The 15,287-nt window shown below is 39.3% G+C and overlaps 1 protein-coding gene across 1 annotated transcript in view; it reads right to left on the minus strand.

Moving 5' to 3' along the window:
- The window catches only part of Reln (reelin), a 416,018-nt gene that overhangs the window by 53,419 nt on the left and 347,312 nt on the right, over positions 1-15,287 (minus strand). Inside the window, exons 41-45 of the mRNA XM_028778108.1 lie at positions 13,771-14,000; positions 8,552-8,772; positions 6,374-6,521; positions 3,883-4,141; positions 2,800-3,049 (exon numbers count right to left, since the gene is read on the minus strand). Coding sequence (XP_028633941.1) covers positions 2,800-3,049; positions 3,883-4,141; positions 6,374-6,521; positions 8,552-8,772; positions 13,771-14,000 — 1,108 coding nt within the window. The remainder of the gene's footprint in view (positions 1-2,799; positions 3,050-3,882; positions 4,142-6,373; positions 6,522-8,551; positions 8,773-13,770; positions 14,001-15,287) is intronic.

Raw genomic sequence — 15,287 nt, forward strand, 5'->3', positions numbered from 1 at the left:
CCCCCCCCCCCCCCCCCCCCCCTTTGTGCTTTCTTCCTGGCCTCCTAGTCTACATATACACACTAACACTGTGACTGTATCTACCAGCTTTATGTCTCAACATTGATTTTATTTATTTGGCTAGTGCTTGCTGAGCCTGACAATGCACAGGATGCTGAATACATCATGAAGAGCAACTTAGACAGGTCCTTCTCTTCTTCTTTTTAAAGAATTATTTATTTATTTTACCTACATGAGTGCTCTATCTGTGTGTACACCTGCATGCCAGAAGAGGGTATCAGATCCAAGGATAGAAGGCTGTAAGCCACCATTTGGTTGCTGGGGAACTGAACTCAATTCTCTGAAGAGCAGAGAGTGCTCTCAACCGTTGAACAGTCTTTCCAGCCCCAGATCCTCCTCTTTACAGGACCAAGAAGTCCTGTCACTAGAACTGAGAGGAACACGCCATTTCCTTCCATAAATAAACACATTTTCTTAACCACCAAACCTCATTAATGGTGATTTTTGACACTAGCTCTCTGGGTTTAAAATTCATTTCCAAGAGTTGAGTCCTCTGGCTTACCTCCTCTGTGCCAAGCCTGTCATTTAGTCCTGGTTTAATTGTTCTCAGTGTCTGCTGCTGTTTGATTGTTCTCAGTGTCTTACCTCTGCCCTTTCTACCTCCCTTCACTGCCCCTATACCCCTTCACTGTCTTACCCCACACCTCCACTGGAGATCATTGCTATACCTTATTTACTAAAATTCCTTTCTACTTACCACCTCAGAGCTAACCTCGCCTAAAACATCAGGATTCCTGTGATGGTCGGCATTCATTGCCAATCTAGACACCATCTAGAATCACCTGGTAAAAGAGGAATTGTCTGCAATACGTTAGCTTTGGGGATTGTCTTGATTAAATTGGTTGATAAAGTGAGAACCAGAGAATTGTGCTCAGTGTCATTCCCTAGGCAGGGGCTTGAACTATACAAGAGTGGAGAAATAGAGCTGATCAAACAATCAAGCAAGCATGTATGCATTTGCTTCTCTATGCTCTAGGCTATAGTTGTGATGTGATTAGCTATTTGATGTTCCTGCTTTGACTTCCCCACAATGATAAGATGGAATAAACCTCTTTCTCCACTAACTTGATATTTGTCCGGTATTTTATTACAGCAACAGAAATGAAACCAGGCAATACTCCTCTGTGCTTGTTGTCTCCTATTTGTGACCTTGTCAAGCACAAGTTTCTGTGCCTGCCCTTGAAGGTCCTTTGAGATTTGTGGCTTCTTTCAGTACTTTATTCATTGTACCTCTCTCAGGAGGCCGTGCCTGCCTATGGTTAAAGCACACACTTCTGGCTTATGTGTGTCAAATCTAGCTTTGTTCTTGCTGAGTCAACCTTGGGATAGCTTCCTTTGTTATTTTTGTTGACTCCTAAAGTTACTGAAGGACACTGGAATACCAAGTATATTTCTGTTTTTAGGGCTATTATGCTTCATTCTCCTGCAGCTTTCCTGTGGCCAGGGGATCCTTCTTTACATAAGCTACTGGCTCAGATTGGGATGGCTTCTCTGATCTATCTACCCTTTAAAATCCACTCCAGCCATAGAGGTCCAACGGAGACTTAGCTCGTTGTCAAATGGTCTCTAACTCCTTAGGTGGGACCACCATTCATCAACGCTCTCTCCTCTGAGTTTGCATTACATCTTACATTAGCTCCATTCTATAGAACACTCTCCTTTGGTCATCTATAATACTAAATTTTTGAGACACCTATTCAAAAAAAATGTACCTACTGAATACAGAATGTGTACCTTCTGCTTACCCATCTTTTTCCCACAAGTTCTACCAACCCCCATCCCCTCCCCCCCGCCACTGACTAGTGTTAACTAACTGTGATTGAAGTACAAAGAATACTTCTGGAATTCCTCCTAATAAAGTTAAAAATCATAGAAATATGAAAATCTGGTTACAGAGAAACAAAGCTCCTCACATATTCACCTTCTCTGATCTAAGAAAGAACAAGGGCCTATATTGTCCTAGAAGTAAGGTGGCACAGGTTTGGAATTCCTCAGTAATCCTGAGGGGTCTGTAATTCAGGTAAAGGGTCAAGACTGTACAATGATGGCAGTTTGTATTCTCTTTCTGATTCCACTTCCTGAGAGCTTGGATGACCAGCATGTGCTACCATGCAATTTACATGGTGCTAGGGAGCAAACTCAGGGCTTTATGTATGCTAGACAGGCAGTCTTCTAAGTAAACTATATCCCCAGGTGGAAATCTTACTGATTTAGTTTCTGAAATTCAATCTATCCACAATGTTTTAAAAATATACTTTATTTATGACACAATGTTGTTGAGAAAAATTAAAGTTTCAAGAAGATCCCAAGAATTTAAAATGTACTGTGATCATTTGCATACATAACACTATCACTTGAGTACTTGTGTGTGTGTGTACTCATGTATGTATGTGTGTGTTCATATCTGTGGATGTAATCCAGTGGTGGAGACTGAGAATTTTCCTTTATTGCTTCTTGGGGACTGTCACTCAGCTTGAGGCTCACTGATTAATCTAACTGGCTGGCCAGTGAGATGAAGTGATCTCTGCCTTCACAGTGTAGAACTACAGGAATATACAGCCATGCTTGGCCTTTTATGTGGGTGATAGGAAGCTGTACTCAGGTTGCCAAGCTTGCCCAGTAAGAACTTTACTAAGCCATCTTCCTAAGCCCCATAACACAGGTTCTGAACAGTCCCACTGCAGAGGTGGCCATGGGCACCCATGCTTCTGTCCCTCTGTATGGATATGGAATACTTACCATAGCAAGAGTCTGTGACAGAGCAGGAGGCAGCAAAATCTATTTGTAGGAATGAGTCCTCATTCACAGCAATGTCTGTAGTGACCACATAACGGGTGCTGGCCTTTTCAATGAAGACCAGGGCATCACCCGTGGAGCCACACACAGGCATCTTGGTGCCTCCTGGGTGAAGCAGCCACTTTCTGCTGTCCAAAGTCGAGAAATCATCTTCTAAGACTGTATTACCAGAGATATTTCCTCCAATAAGAATCTGAAATGCATTTTAGAACACCCCAGATTTAGGTTTTAACATACAGAAGAGTTCAGTTGTTTTTGTTTGTTTGTTTTGATCTGTCAGCCATCTTGGATCTGGTACTGTACAACTAGCATAATGTTAGGGGGTTTTTAGAATGCTCTTGTTTCTGTGGTCTGTTTGCCCATCTGGCAAGGAGCTACAGAAAACAAATCAAAGGACTGACAAAACCATTCACAGCCATTTGTAGGCCAAATTGTGCCACTGGAAAGCACAAGTCCCCAAGCTGGAAGAGCAAAATTTGGTTTGCCTATGATTGTTTTCCATGTGAAATTTCTATTTAAGGACAGTCATGCCCTGAGGCATTTCAGTTGCAATTCTTTGCATGAACTCTCTACTATTTGTGAACAGGTTCTCTGAGTCCTGTTTGATACACTGTATTATGTATGAAGATCTCTTAGAGCAGTCCAGAAAGATGCTGGGAAAGACTTACTTATTTTTCATCAAAGGCTGGAAAAGAGGATTTGAGAACAATTGCATGTCGCATCAATGCTAATTTGCATGCTTCTCTTTCTGGAGAATTATAACCTTGTATCACGCTTGATAAAGTCCGTCTATCCATATGGCATCATCCTCTCTAAACAGGACCTAGGCCTTCTGTTGTGTCACTTATTTTTATAGGTTTAGGCAATTGATGGGCTAGAGAATGGAAGGAAGTTAAACACCATATCTAATCTAGCTGTGTGTCCTTGGGCAAGTCATTTGACTGTCTGTCTGGGCTTTCATAAGCATGGGCGTTGGGCTAACATGCATTCTAAAGTCATAAAGTAGATAATTCTGAAGAGACTGACCTGGTCGATCACCCAGGGGCTATAGAAGTGCCCATTTTCAGATGGCTGCCACCAGCGAAGGCGTGTAGAACCAGAACGGGCTTTCAGGGGCATTTCCAGGGCAATGTACCTGCCCACATTGCTGGAGTTGCTGAAGAGGAACTCTTGAAGAAGGCTCCAGGAGAGGCCACCATTGAGGGAGTACTGTAGAAGTATGGGCTGGCTCCTGGGGTCTGGAACCCCTTTACCACATCCTAGTCTTATGAAGAACTGCACAAACCTGACACCAGAAGATACCACTGTAGCCTTTTACTTCAAAGAGAAATCCTCATTAACAAAAGGCAAGCCTCCAGCCAGTATGAGGCAACGATGATGTTAATAAGCATGATGATTTAATGACTGTCCAAAACAATCACTTCAAAGCTTGATTTTTCTGTTCTAATGTGAATGAGAGTTAATTAAATGTGAAGTGTGAAAAAACGGCAATTCTGGCTCATATTTATATCTTGAATCTCTCCTCCAAGCAGCCAGAGGAAAGCCAGAGCCATTGCTTCCCTTGGCTACTTTATAAGATCTTGGGAGAGATCCAAAGGCTGTTCAAGTCTGCGAGTGCATTGTTTGTCTAGGAAAGACAACTGAATTCCAGACCTCAGTGTTTGGAATTAGAAGAATATAATACATACATATATGTGTATGTATATATATATATATAGTGTGTGTGTGTGTGTGGCACCTGTATTTTATATATATATATAACTACTGGCAAAATTATCCATTTCCATCTTACCAGTAGCTTTATAGATTTATAGATCTTAAATCTCTTGGTTTAGGAGACACATTTACATGCAGGAGTTCTATCCCCTCTTTTCAAAAGACCAGGCCACTTTTGGAAGAGCTGTGTTAAGCCTGGGCCTCTTTTCTGTCTCTTGTATTAGGGGAAGGAAGGGTAAGCATGAGTGTGAGTTGTTGTTGGTGGTAAGGCTTGCCAGACTCTGACTGCTGCTAGGTCTGGGTATAGATGATACTGGCCTCTGAGAATGGTGGCGGCCAGCCAGTGGCAGCTTTCCTAGCTGGCGGGGAGGTGGACAGAGTGGCAGCAAGCAGCTGGGGTGCCAATGAAAACTGGCTCACATGTTATCTTTGGCCAGCAAGCTGCTGGTGCCTGGTCTGGCCACTATTCTAATTGGTAAGGCAGAATAAATTTCATGTCAAATCTAACACACATACTCAGTAATGTAACAGGACTGATAATAAATGTTATCAGTATCATACACAAAACCATTCATTGCTCACCATTCTCCCAACCTGTATTTATATCATGGCCCTGAAAACACTGAGATCTTACACTGAACATTTTAAGGTCAATATATGCAAATCCCACACAGCATGCAACTGGAGGAGCTATAGAATGCAGCTTTTAACATTGGATTAATGGAAACGTGCAATGTTAGTGCCTAGTGATGTTTGCACAAATGAAAACAGTTCTTATCTAGGGAAAACTAGGTGTACTATCTATTTATATTGGAAAGATGTTCATATTAATTTAGTGATAACATAAACACCAAATTACTACTTAGAAAAAAACATATTTGAATTGCTTATTTGGAAAACTTAATAATTTCTAAATTAAAGAACTTGGATGGTATTAAAGAATCTGGCATAAAGACTATCAAATAAAATTATATACATTAGAGTGGGATAGGTAAAATTCTGCTTTCAGTAACTATAAAATTATTTTAGATAGACTTGCATTTTCTGTGACTTATATTATTTATAATCAGAAACTGAATTCAGGGAAAAGAGGGAATGTTCAGATATATTTTAAAATATTGAGAAATGTTTTAAAACCATAAACATGATTTCCTTGTTCATTTAAAAATGGGTCAGAGCTGCATTTTACACATGTAAAACTGTACGTAATGTTTTGCTGTTAAGGTTCTGGCTCATCAAGTGACCAAGGGATACACATTCTGACAGGGCATGACTCTGTGAGCCAGCTTAAAATGTGTATTTTTCTGACTGACTATGCTCAATTTAGAAAATGGCTTCTTATGTACTAGTGAGGCATTGGGCAGTTGCTTATGAGCACCACAGAACATACCTCAAATATTCTCAACTAAATATTTGCTAATGAAGGTAAACTTAATCATGAATAACTTGAGGATGCATTTCTACTGAGCTTCTTACTAAGACAAGATAGTAAATGTACATATTTTCTTTAGAGTTCAAGTGTTAATGAATGTAGTCAGTAGGAGGGTAAAATAGAGGCAATAGTATTTTTTTTAAAGTTAGAGTGAATTAAACATTGCTATTTTCTTAAGATTATAAAATAACAGATAGTAGGCTTTGTTTGTTTAGGTGTTTCACAGCTGATGTTGGTATTGAACTAGAAATTATGTGATCTGTGTCTCATTGGGAACTTTGAGCAGAACGACACCTAATAACAGCATGGAAGATGTCACCCTTGAGAGCTCCTGGCTTCTTCATGTCCACAATTGTGTGCTACACTTACCTAGCATGTGATAAATCCAGATCCCGTGTTACCAGCATGCGCAAGCCATCCTCATTGAAGAAGAGGTTGTTCCCACTGGAAAGGATCCCACACTTCCGAGACGGCTTCCCTCCACTCATCAGTAAGAATCGATCAGATTCCAGTTGACCTGAGAAAGTGGAAAATGTGGTTAACCTGTGACCATGAATATAGTTGTATTACGTTTTCAAAGAACTATGATGGAATATGTCATGTAGTTTTAAAATATAAAGCCATAAACATTAAAAGTGCATTTTTGGATTAAAAGGATGCTTTATCATACGAATATCTTCAGTGTTCTTAGCCTTGACTGATATAAAGGTTCATATGTCAGAGAGGGGCTTTTCCCAAGTATCTATGGTTCAGCCAGGAAAGTGCCACATCAAAGAAAAATGCTGGTTATTCAGAAGTGAATGAGGGGCCATAAGAAAGGGAACCTGGGACACAGTGTCTTTACCAAGTCCTTTCTAATGTGTGGCAGTGTTAATGGAGAAATAACACAGTATCTTTTTAAAATGGATACTTTTTTTTACCACAGAAATTTAAATATAATTTAATAGTTGCTGTTAAATGTCTTTCAAAGCTGGTTTTCAAATCTACTCAGATATGAATCTTCGATTTAGTATTTTTTAAATGTGTTTAAATACACAAAACATGTTTACTATATTAACAATCTAAAAGTGAATAATTTAATAGTATTTAGTATATTTTGGAAGTAAAACCTTCACCAGTAACTATTTAAGGTTTCTGTCCTCTCAAGAAGAAACCTGTATCAACAATGCAGCAGCTTCCTTTTCTGCTGCATCCCTGGCAACTGACTAGTCCGACTCTTACCTCCGAGGACCAGCTTACTTGGGATGTTCACACAAACAGAATATGCAATGGATTTTTTGGGAGTCTGGTTTCTTTTGTCTATTGTATTATTTCCAAGGTTCACATAAATTGTAGAATATATCAATAGTTCAAATGTTTTATGGCAGTGTAATGTTTCACTGTATGCTTGTACCTAAATGTAGTTTTAAAGCATATTATAAAATTATAGATAATAAAATTATTAATATTTTACAATTATTAAAAATAAAAATAATTAAAAGTCTTACAGAAAATGGAGGAAAATAAAATCTTTTTGTCTGATTCACTAACACACATAGCTGCTGTATCGGCCCAACCATATGAAAATGTTTAATCCGACCTCTGGTAAAAGCACATCTACAATTTAGATGCTCCCAAAATAACTAGTATATAATGTTCTTCTCTGTTGTAACACTAGCATCATATGTATTGATGTAAAATAACAGTGTGGAAAAGGAGAGGCTGCCTGAACGGTTGGTGGAATCAAGATTTCTAACAAATTGTTTCTTATAATACAAGATAATCCCTTGAGCATATTCTCTTGCTACTTATAAGCAATTACATGTAGTATCAAAAGTCATGAAAATAAAGCAGTTGTAAAAGCATGCACAAGACCTGAACATGCCCAGCCAGACCAAGTCTCAGCATGAAGGCAGTTGGGCATGAAGTCTCTCCCTAGCCAAGAAGCTACTGGCTATGGTCTGCTCTTGAGAGAGGGAGAGACAGGTTTGTCCAACAGTATAGCTCTGATAAGACCATTCCCTGTAGAAGGCCCCACATCTGTGAATATTTGGGCAGTTCAAAGTTGAAGAGGAAATAAAAAAAGACACACTGTTGGGTAGGACAAGGGTTGAGTGGAACAGTGGATCTAGAAAGAATCAGAGGAGAGAGGGTGAATAAGATCAAAATATGCTGTGCAAAACTCTCAACTAGCTAACAAATATCAAACACTAACTATAATTAACTAGTTAAAGGAATTTCTTTGACTTTTCTTATAGGTTCATATGTGTACAACTTATTCCATCAATAGCAGTATCAAGACATTAATGATCTAACCTGCCTATTGAAAATTAAATAAATTTTACAAAAGAGTGGTGGAAATAACCTTTAATTTCTCATTTAAAGTCTTATTCATTCTCCCCCACTAAATTCCATGTCAAAGTATAACCTATAAAATTCAGAGAGAAGTGGACTCTGGAATATTGGCAGTTGTAAGTATAACTATTAGAATATACATGAGTGGTTAATTCTTCATCACAGACTGTGTTTATATGTAAATTCTTCTAAGAACTAAACAGAAAAGATTACCTTCAAAATCATCTTTGAGAAAATCAGGATTTTTGGTGCTTATTTTACAGGTTGGACCGGAGTAGCCTGGGTCACATATACACTTGGTGCCATTGATGCAGCTCCCATGCCCAGAGCACATCTCTTCACACTGGGGACCAATGTAGACGTTATCAATGGCCCATGTGACCGGCTGAGAGCCAGAAGGATAAAATCCCTGATACCAACGGAATCGAACAGATCTGGAAAACAAGGCACAGAGATTTCAAAGTTATCCAATAGAACATTACATCTTTAGAGTTAGCACATTTGGTCCATAAACAATGGGAAATCACTACTTATGTATCAACCTAAGAAGAAGAAAACAGGATTTAGTAGTGGTGGCACACACCGGTAGGATTTGCTGAAGAAAACAGAAGAAAATGAGACTTGCCATTTCAGGGAATTTCTTTTTTTTTTTTTTTGACAGTAGAATTTTACCAGCTATTGAAAGATTGCACCTGATCTTCCTATGTTTCCAGCACTGGCTCTCTTGTTAGAGACTAGTTCACTGTCAACACTCTGCATAAGTAATTGCTTCAAAAATAGATGTAAACTTATGAAACATGAAATCAACCATGAACCACATAAAATGCACAATTCTGTGCCTACTTTTATCTAGTTCCAATGCATTTCGTTACCCTGACAGGAAACCCCAGGCCCCAGTAGCCCTGCCACATTTACTTTTCCTTGGCAACCACCAACCTCCTGTCTGCCTCTGTGGATTTACCCATTCTGAGCACACAATAGCAATGAAGCCATGCAACATATGGTTTATATTTGGCTATATTCATTCAGCATTCACATTTTCAAGGCACATCCACTTGTAGCAAGTGTCAGACTTTCCTTCCTCTTAATGCTCCATCACGGGGATTTATCAGCTTTATTCATTCATTGGTCTGATCGTTGCTGCCTTTTGGCCATGGAGAACAGTGCTGCTATGAACATGGGCAGCACCAGTATTTGTTCCAGAGAGCATGGTAGAGTCATTGCTGGGTCTTCTGGCTATGTTATGTTTTACAACAATTGTGATGATATTTCCATGATTTCAGTACTACTGCTTGATAATTTAAGACATGCCTATTTCTTCTATTAGCAGAAAGCTTGTAGAAACTCATGTCTATGCCTCCTTTATTACATGGTCCCAGAATCATGGTTTTAACACAGTAGCTGCTTAGTAAATTTAAGAGGAAAAAAAAGTTAGAAAATCAGCTTTATTATTTAGGTTGCTCATTCTTATGTCTTGTTTTATTTATTTATTTAATCAAAAAATAAGTGAATATGCCAGGTTTGGTGGCTCACAACTGTAATCTCAGAACCTGACATAGAGATAGAAGGACTCCCTCCCAATGAGTTTGAGGCCAGCCTCTGCATAGAGTTCTAGACCAGCATGAACCTTTATTTTTTTTAAATAAAAACCTAACCAACCAACCAATCAGCCACTGTTCCCATCCCTGCAAATCCTGCAAACCATCATCATCACCAAAATTAGCAAGTGAATTATCACATGTTACTAGTGATAATCATGTTACTGGAAATAATCTATTTATTTAACTAAAAGTCCAGAAATAATGTATATTTTTTAACATGTATAAAAGTCAGCTAAGAGAAGATGGAAGAGAGGGACTGGGCATTAGATATGTCACAGACACTTACTTTTGTGTCCTGTAATTTATCCATCTTCTTGTTATCACATAAGCTAAATTCTGACTAGCTTTTCATTTGAGAAACAGAAATTGAAGTTAAACACTAGGGTTTGGGATGGTTAGACCTCTGCAGTGTAGGAGGGACTAAGACCGATAGGAGCAAAGTTCTCATGCACTTTCTCACGTTTACAGCAAGACCCCAGGTAGACTAGACTGCCCCCAAAATGCCAACTGATAATTAAAGCAGCTTCTCCTACACTTGTCCGAGTTTAGTCTAGGCAAAGACACTTCTTACCTTTTGAACTTTCAGACTGCTGAGCTGAGAGAAATGGCTGGAGTTTTCCTTTCAAGAAAAGCCTACATGGATTTTGTTTGAACTTACTTATTCAAATGTTCTGAATACAAATGAACCACCTTGGTTGGGTATTTATTAGTGCTCGCCTGCCTTGGCACAGAAACTACAAATGCCATGACAAATGGGCTGAGAGCCTGGGTTTGCTGTGGTTCCCTTCGGCTGAGATCTTAGTTTGAAAAATTCTCACTGCCATCCACCTTGTGAATGTCAGCACTCGCTCTCAAGCCAGGGCTGCTCAAAGAATCTGCCTCTTAGAAATATACACTTAGAATTTCGAGCACAGCACACTATTTATATTCAGTAGGGGCCTTTGCTTGACTTGTTATGAAACTGCATAAAACAAAACACTTAAGATGTTTTCAGGACAAAAAGACATTTGACTGAAAGGTGATGTGTATAAAATTAGGTGGAAATTCAACACTTATATTTTGAACATAAATGGTATGTAGAGGCTGTCGGTTTGAGAATGGGGGTATGGGAGGGCCTGGAGGGAGGAGAAGAAAGGGGCAAATGATACAATTACATTTTAATTAAAATGCAAAAAATGTAAAAACTTGACACTGAAAGCATTATATATTTAATTGTTTATATGTGTGTCCAGTGTTCATTAAACCACAGAAATTTTAAGCCCTCCCCCTCTCTTTCTCTCCCTCAGCTAGCATTTGTGCTATTATTATGTCCCATGTTGAGTGCAAACCGAGGAATGGCTCACTGAGTTGAGAAATTTTCATTTTTGCCTTCCAGCAATTCATGGTTGTATGAGTTTTAAAAACAGTACTAATTATTTTCTTGAGACAAAGATGTGGACACAGTCTTTCCTCTACAGAAATGGCTGAGAACAGTTTGGGTTGATACAGTTCTGAATGTGGGCATGACTCCTTGCCATAGAAATAAAATAACTTGGAGAAAAAGCAACATGCCAGTCGTAATTCTGTATGTTAGGACTATTTTCTCAAAACTGGATTTTCTCTAGTGGGTGAAATAGAGACATCTGTATTTCCCTTGCTTGCATTTCCAGGATATGCTATTATACTTTACACCTGAGTGTGCCACAGAGGATTCCACCAGCAGCTTGGTCCTGTTGGTGTGGACAGCCTTTCCCTCACAGGACTCTTGACTTACTTCATGTGCGTCAGGTAAGATTACTTAGATGTGGGAACTCTGAAGCATGTCTTAGATGGTACACCATAATCATGGCTACAACCTACCACCAGGCTCTTTCTTGACTAGGAAGTCAGAGAAAAGCAGAAGCTCACTGAAAAGGAGACCTGGTACTTCTCAGTAGTACCATGATGGAACTGAGGGACTTTTGACTTTGGTCAAAGGTATCTGTTTCACTCTGCTTTCAGTGGCTAAAGAAATATGACATGAACTGGGTACCTTATAAAAAATGACATTTATTCTTTCTAATCACTGTAGGAGCTGAAGGCCCAAGACCAAGGAGCTAGCACAGCATCTGCTAAGGGCTTGCTCTACAGTTCATGCTAGATGCCCTCTAGCTGTGTCTTCACATGGTATGAGAGACAAAGCGGTTTTCTGGGGCCTCCCCTATAATGGCTACAATCCCATTTATGATCTAATGACCTCTTCTAAGGCCACACTTCCTCAGGCTATGACCTTTAAGGTAAGAATTTCACCACATGAATTTTGGAGTGACACAGTCAGACCATGCCTAGTGTGTTCAGGGGTGATCTCTGGACTTTTAGCCATAAATGAATATTCAGATTTTCTTTTTAGATTTGGAGTCAAGAGTCTCAGGGAACAGGAACCATGATCGATTTGATGTTGACAGCAGGTTAATAAGAGTAAGGACCACAAACTTCCTAGAATCCTTTAGTAAACTCTTCCTTTTTCTACATGAAAACTGATTTCAGATAAATTTTCTACTGCTGAGATACTGCCTCCTGCCTATTTCTTCTGTGAACAGCTCTGCTAACTGATAGGAGCTCAACACCAAGCTAGGTGGTACCAAGTCTGTGATTTCTGGACAGTCTCCTTGCAACCTCCACCCCACCCCACTCCAACAGGTGCAGAGGTCATTCTGTTGAGTGATACTTGTATGTGAAGGAAACATTTGGTGTCTATAAGTATACTGCCTTCATGCCATAACAAGTGACACAGTCAACAACAGAAAGTATTTACGCTCTTCACAATCGAATTATGGAAACAGCTCTAGTGAGGTAATGAGGGGTGGGTGGGTTATGCTCCAAAACAATGCTAACTTTTGCAAATGTACTTTCATCCTCTTGGAAAAGTGCCACGTACTTGTTTGGCTTACAGGCAGGTCTAACTACGCCTAGTTGCATGTGAGGACTGAACATTGATTTTCATCTTGAAGTAGTACTTCTTTTTGATATACACTGAAAGAATCAATTGTAGTCTAAAACAGAGCCCTCAATCTGTGGGTCATGACCCCTTTGAGAGTAGAATGACCCTTCCATATGAGTCCCCTAAGACCACTGGAAAAGACAGATATTTATATTACAATTCAGGAACAGAACCAAAATTACAGTTATAAGGTAGCAATGAAAATTTTATGGTTGGGAGTTAGCACAGCACTAGGAACTGTATTAAAGGGGCACAGCATCAGGAAGACTGAGACTCAGGCTGGCTGCTTTGCTGAGTCCTAGCTGTTCCCTTCGTTATAAGTTTTATTTTTGAAACTATAGTTATCTCTATGGGAATTGAAGTCCTTTATCTCCAAATAGCTTTTCCACAGAAGAGACAAGTATAATGTCACGACAATGCTGAGAGGGGTTGAGAAAGTAAAAATGTTCAGGGGGGAAAGTGTCAGTGCCTTTTTATGAGACTCCAGGAATTGGCTGTAGGTGCCCAGCTTCCATACATTGCCTATAGGGGTACGTGTGTGAACGCATTGCTGTCATTTATAGCATGAGGTGAGAGCCCACGGGAAGAGGGGCAACATTATGAGAGAAATGCATTCTCTCGATTCCTTTTGATTTGTTAAAGATGCACAGGGAAACAGATTTCAAACTATGCAATCCACAGCACTCTTTTGACTCTAGCCTCAAACTACGTACAAGTAGTTACATTATCTCTCTTTCCTGCTTTGAATGTCTACTATCTGTTTCAAGTGAAAACTGAAAACAACCAAAACGTGGTATTTTCTCCCTGAGTAACTTTAGAAGGGCAGGTCACCAAATGAGAGACAAGAATGGTGCCAAGCAGCAGATTCTCACCCGCAAAGGTGCAGCTTCCCGAAGTGCACAACCTCCCTTCTCCAGCCCTGGGTGGTCCCTGCATAGTAGGTGCTGCTCGGGTGGTGCTCAGTGGAGCATAAGGAGCTGACGAGGCCGCCACTGTGGTAGCAGAGGGGAAGCAGCAGGTGCCAGGTGGCTCCAAAGTCCCTTGAAAATTGCAGTCTGACTGGATCAGCAGATGAGCTATCAGTGGAGCATCCAACATTGATCTTGGGATGAAAGAAAACGTGATGCAGATTATCTCAGAGCAATGCGCCCGCACACTGGCTATGGTCCTTGGAGGCCATTTAATCCCTGAGAAGGGTCTTACTGAAATATGTCACTCTGGAAGATCTGTTCCCTATGTGACAACATATATTACCTTTAAATTATATTTTCTTCATAAGGATCCCTAAAAAAGGCCATATAAAATCTATTTTATCTCATGTTATAAGAAACAGAAAATGGACAAGGGAAAGCTTGAGATAATTCCAAATGTAACTTTGGCCCATTTTTTTTTATTGTCAAGCCAATAAAATTTTAATGAAGAGTGTTTTCTTAATCCAAAGTCTTAGCTTCCTTATCAGTCTTATGTAGCAAGATTACTTTCTTTCTTATGATACTTTATAAATAATTCCAAAATTTTTAACTTGGAGAATCTTCAACACACATTCAATATAAAAACAATGTAGAATGAAGTCACTGGTATTTTTCCATCACACCAGGGATGATTTCCCTCCCTCTTTCCTTTCTTGATAAGCTCCTTCCTGCTACATGCAGGCGGCTCCTTCTGTCCCAGAGCTCATCCTTCCAATGTGGATGAACATTGGCTTACTATTGTGCCATTGTAGTAGCTGATTATTTAATATGCAGTGAGTTGAGTGGAAGGGGAAGAACATGGAGAACGATGGATGGATATGTTCACCCCTTTACTTTCCAATGAGTAAACAATTGGAACTTGACGAACTTTTCAACTCTAGGCACTAATTTCTACCTCAATTCCTAAAAGAGACAAAAGTACCATTTTTTCTTAGTATTTAAACCATAAAATCAGGAAATATAACAAAGTCAGAGATCAGAAAAATTTTACTCACTACTTAGAATGCTGGTACAAGAAGCCTTTGATTATGTCGATTTTATGCAAGTGTTTTTAATATGCAAATGTTTCCATTATGAATTTACTTTCTTGACAAATACAAGGAATGCATAAAATGTCAACTACACATGGTATATCTAAAATTGTAAAAATAGTGTGATACTGTTTTATCAGAGTAGCATGATAAAGATTCTATTGGTATGTGGGCACAGTATACACTATAGTTACAGTTACCTAGGTCCTAAGACATTCTCATTTTATATAAAAACTGTGAGAATAACAAGACCACAATAGCATTCTTTCACGTTTTTCTAATCTTAAAGTAACTATTTCAACACTTATTGCAGTAGGTAGGACAGAACTATGTTACAAGCAACTCTATTTCTGAAATGAACATTGGTCTGATAATAAAAGTGAATTA

Source organism: Grammomys surdaster, unplaced genomic scaffold, assembly GCF_004785775.1.
Source record: "Grammomys surdaster isolate TR1022 unplaced genomic scaffold, NIH_TR_1.0 325, whole genome shotgun sequence".
Classification (NCBI taxonomy): Eukaryota; Metazoa; Chordata; class Mammalia; order Rodentia; family Muridae; genus Grammomys; species Grammomys surdaster.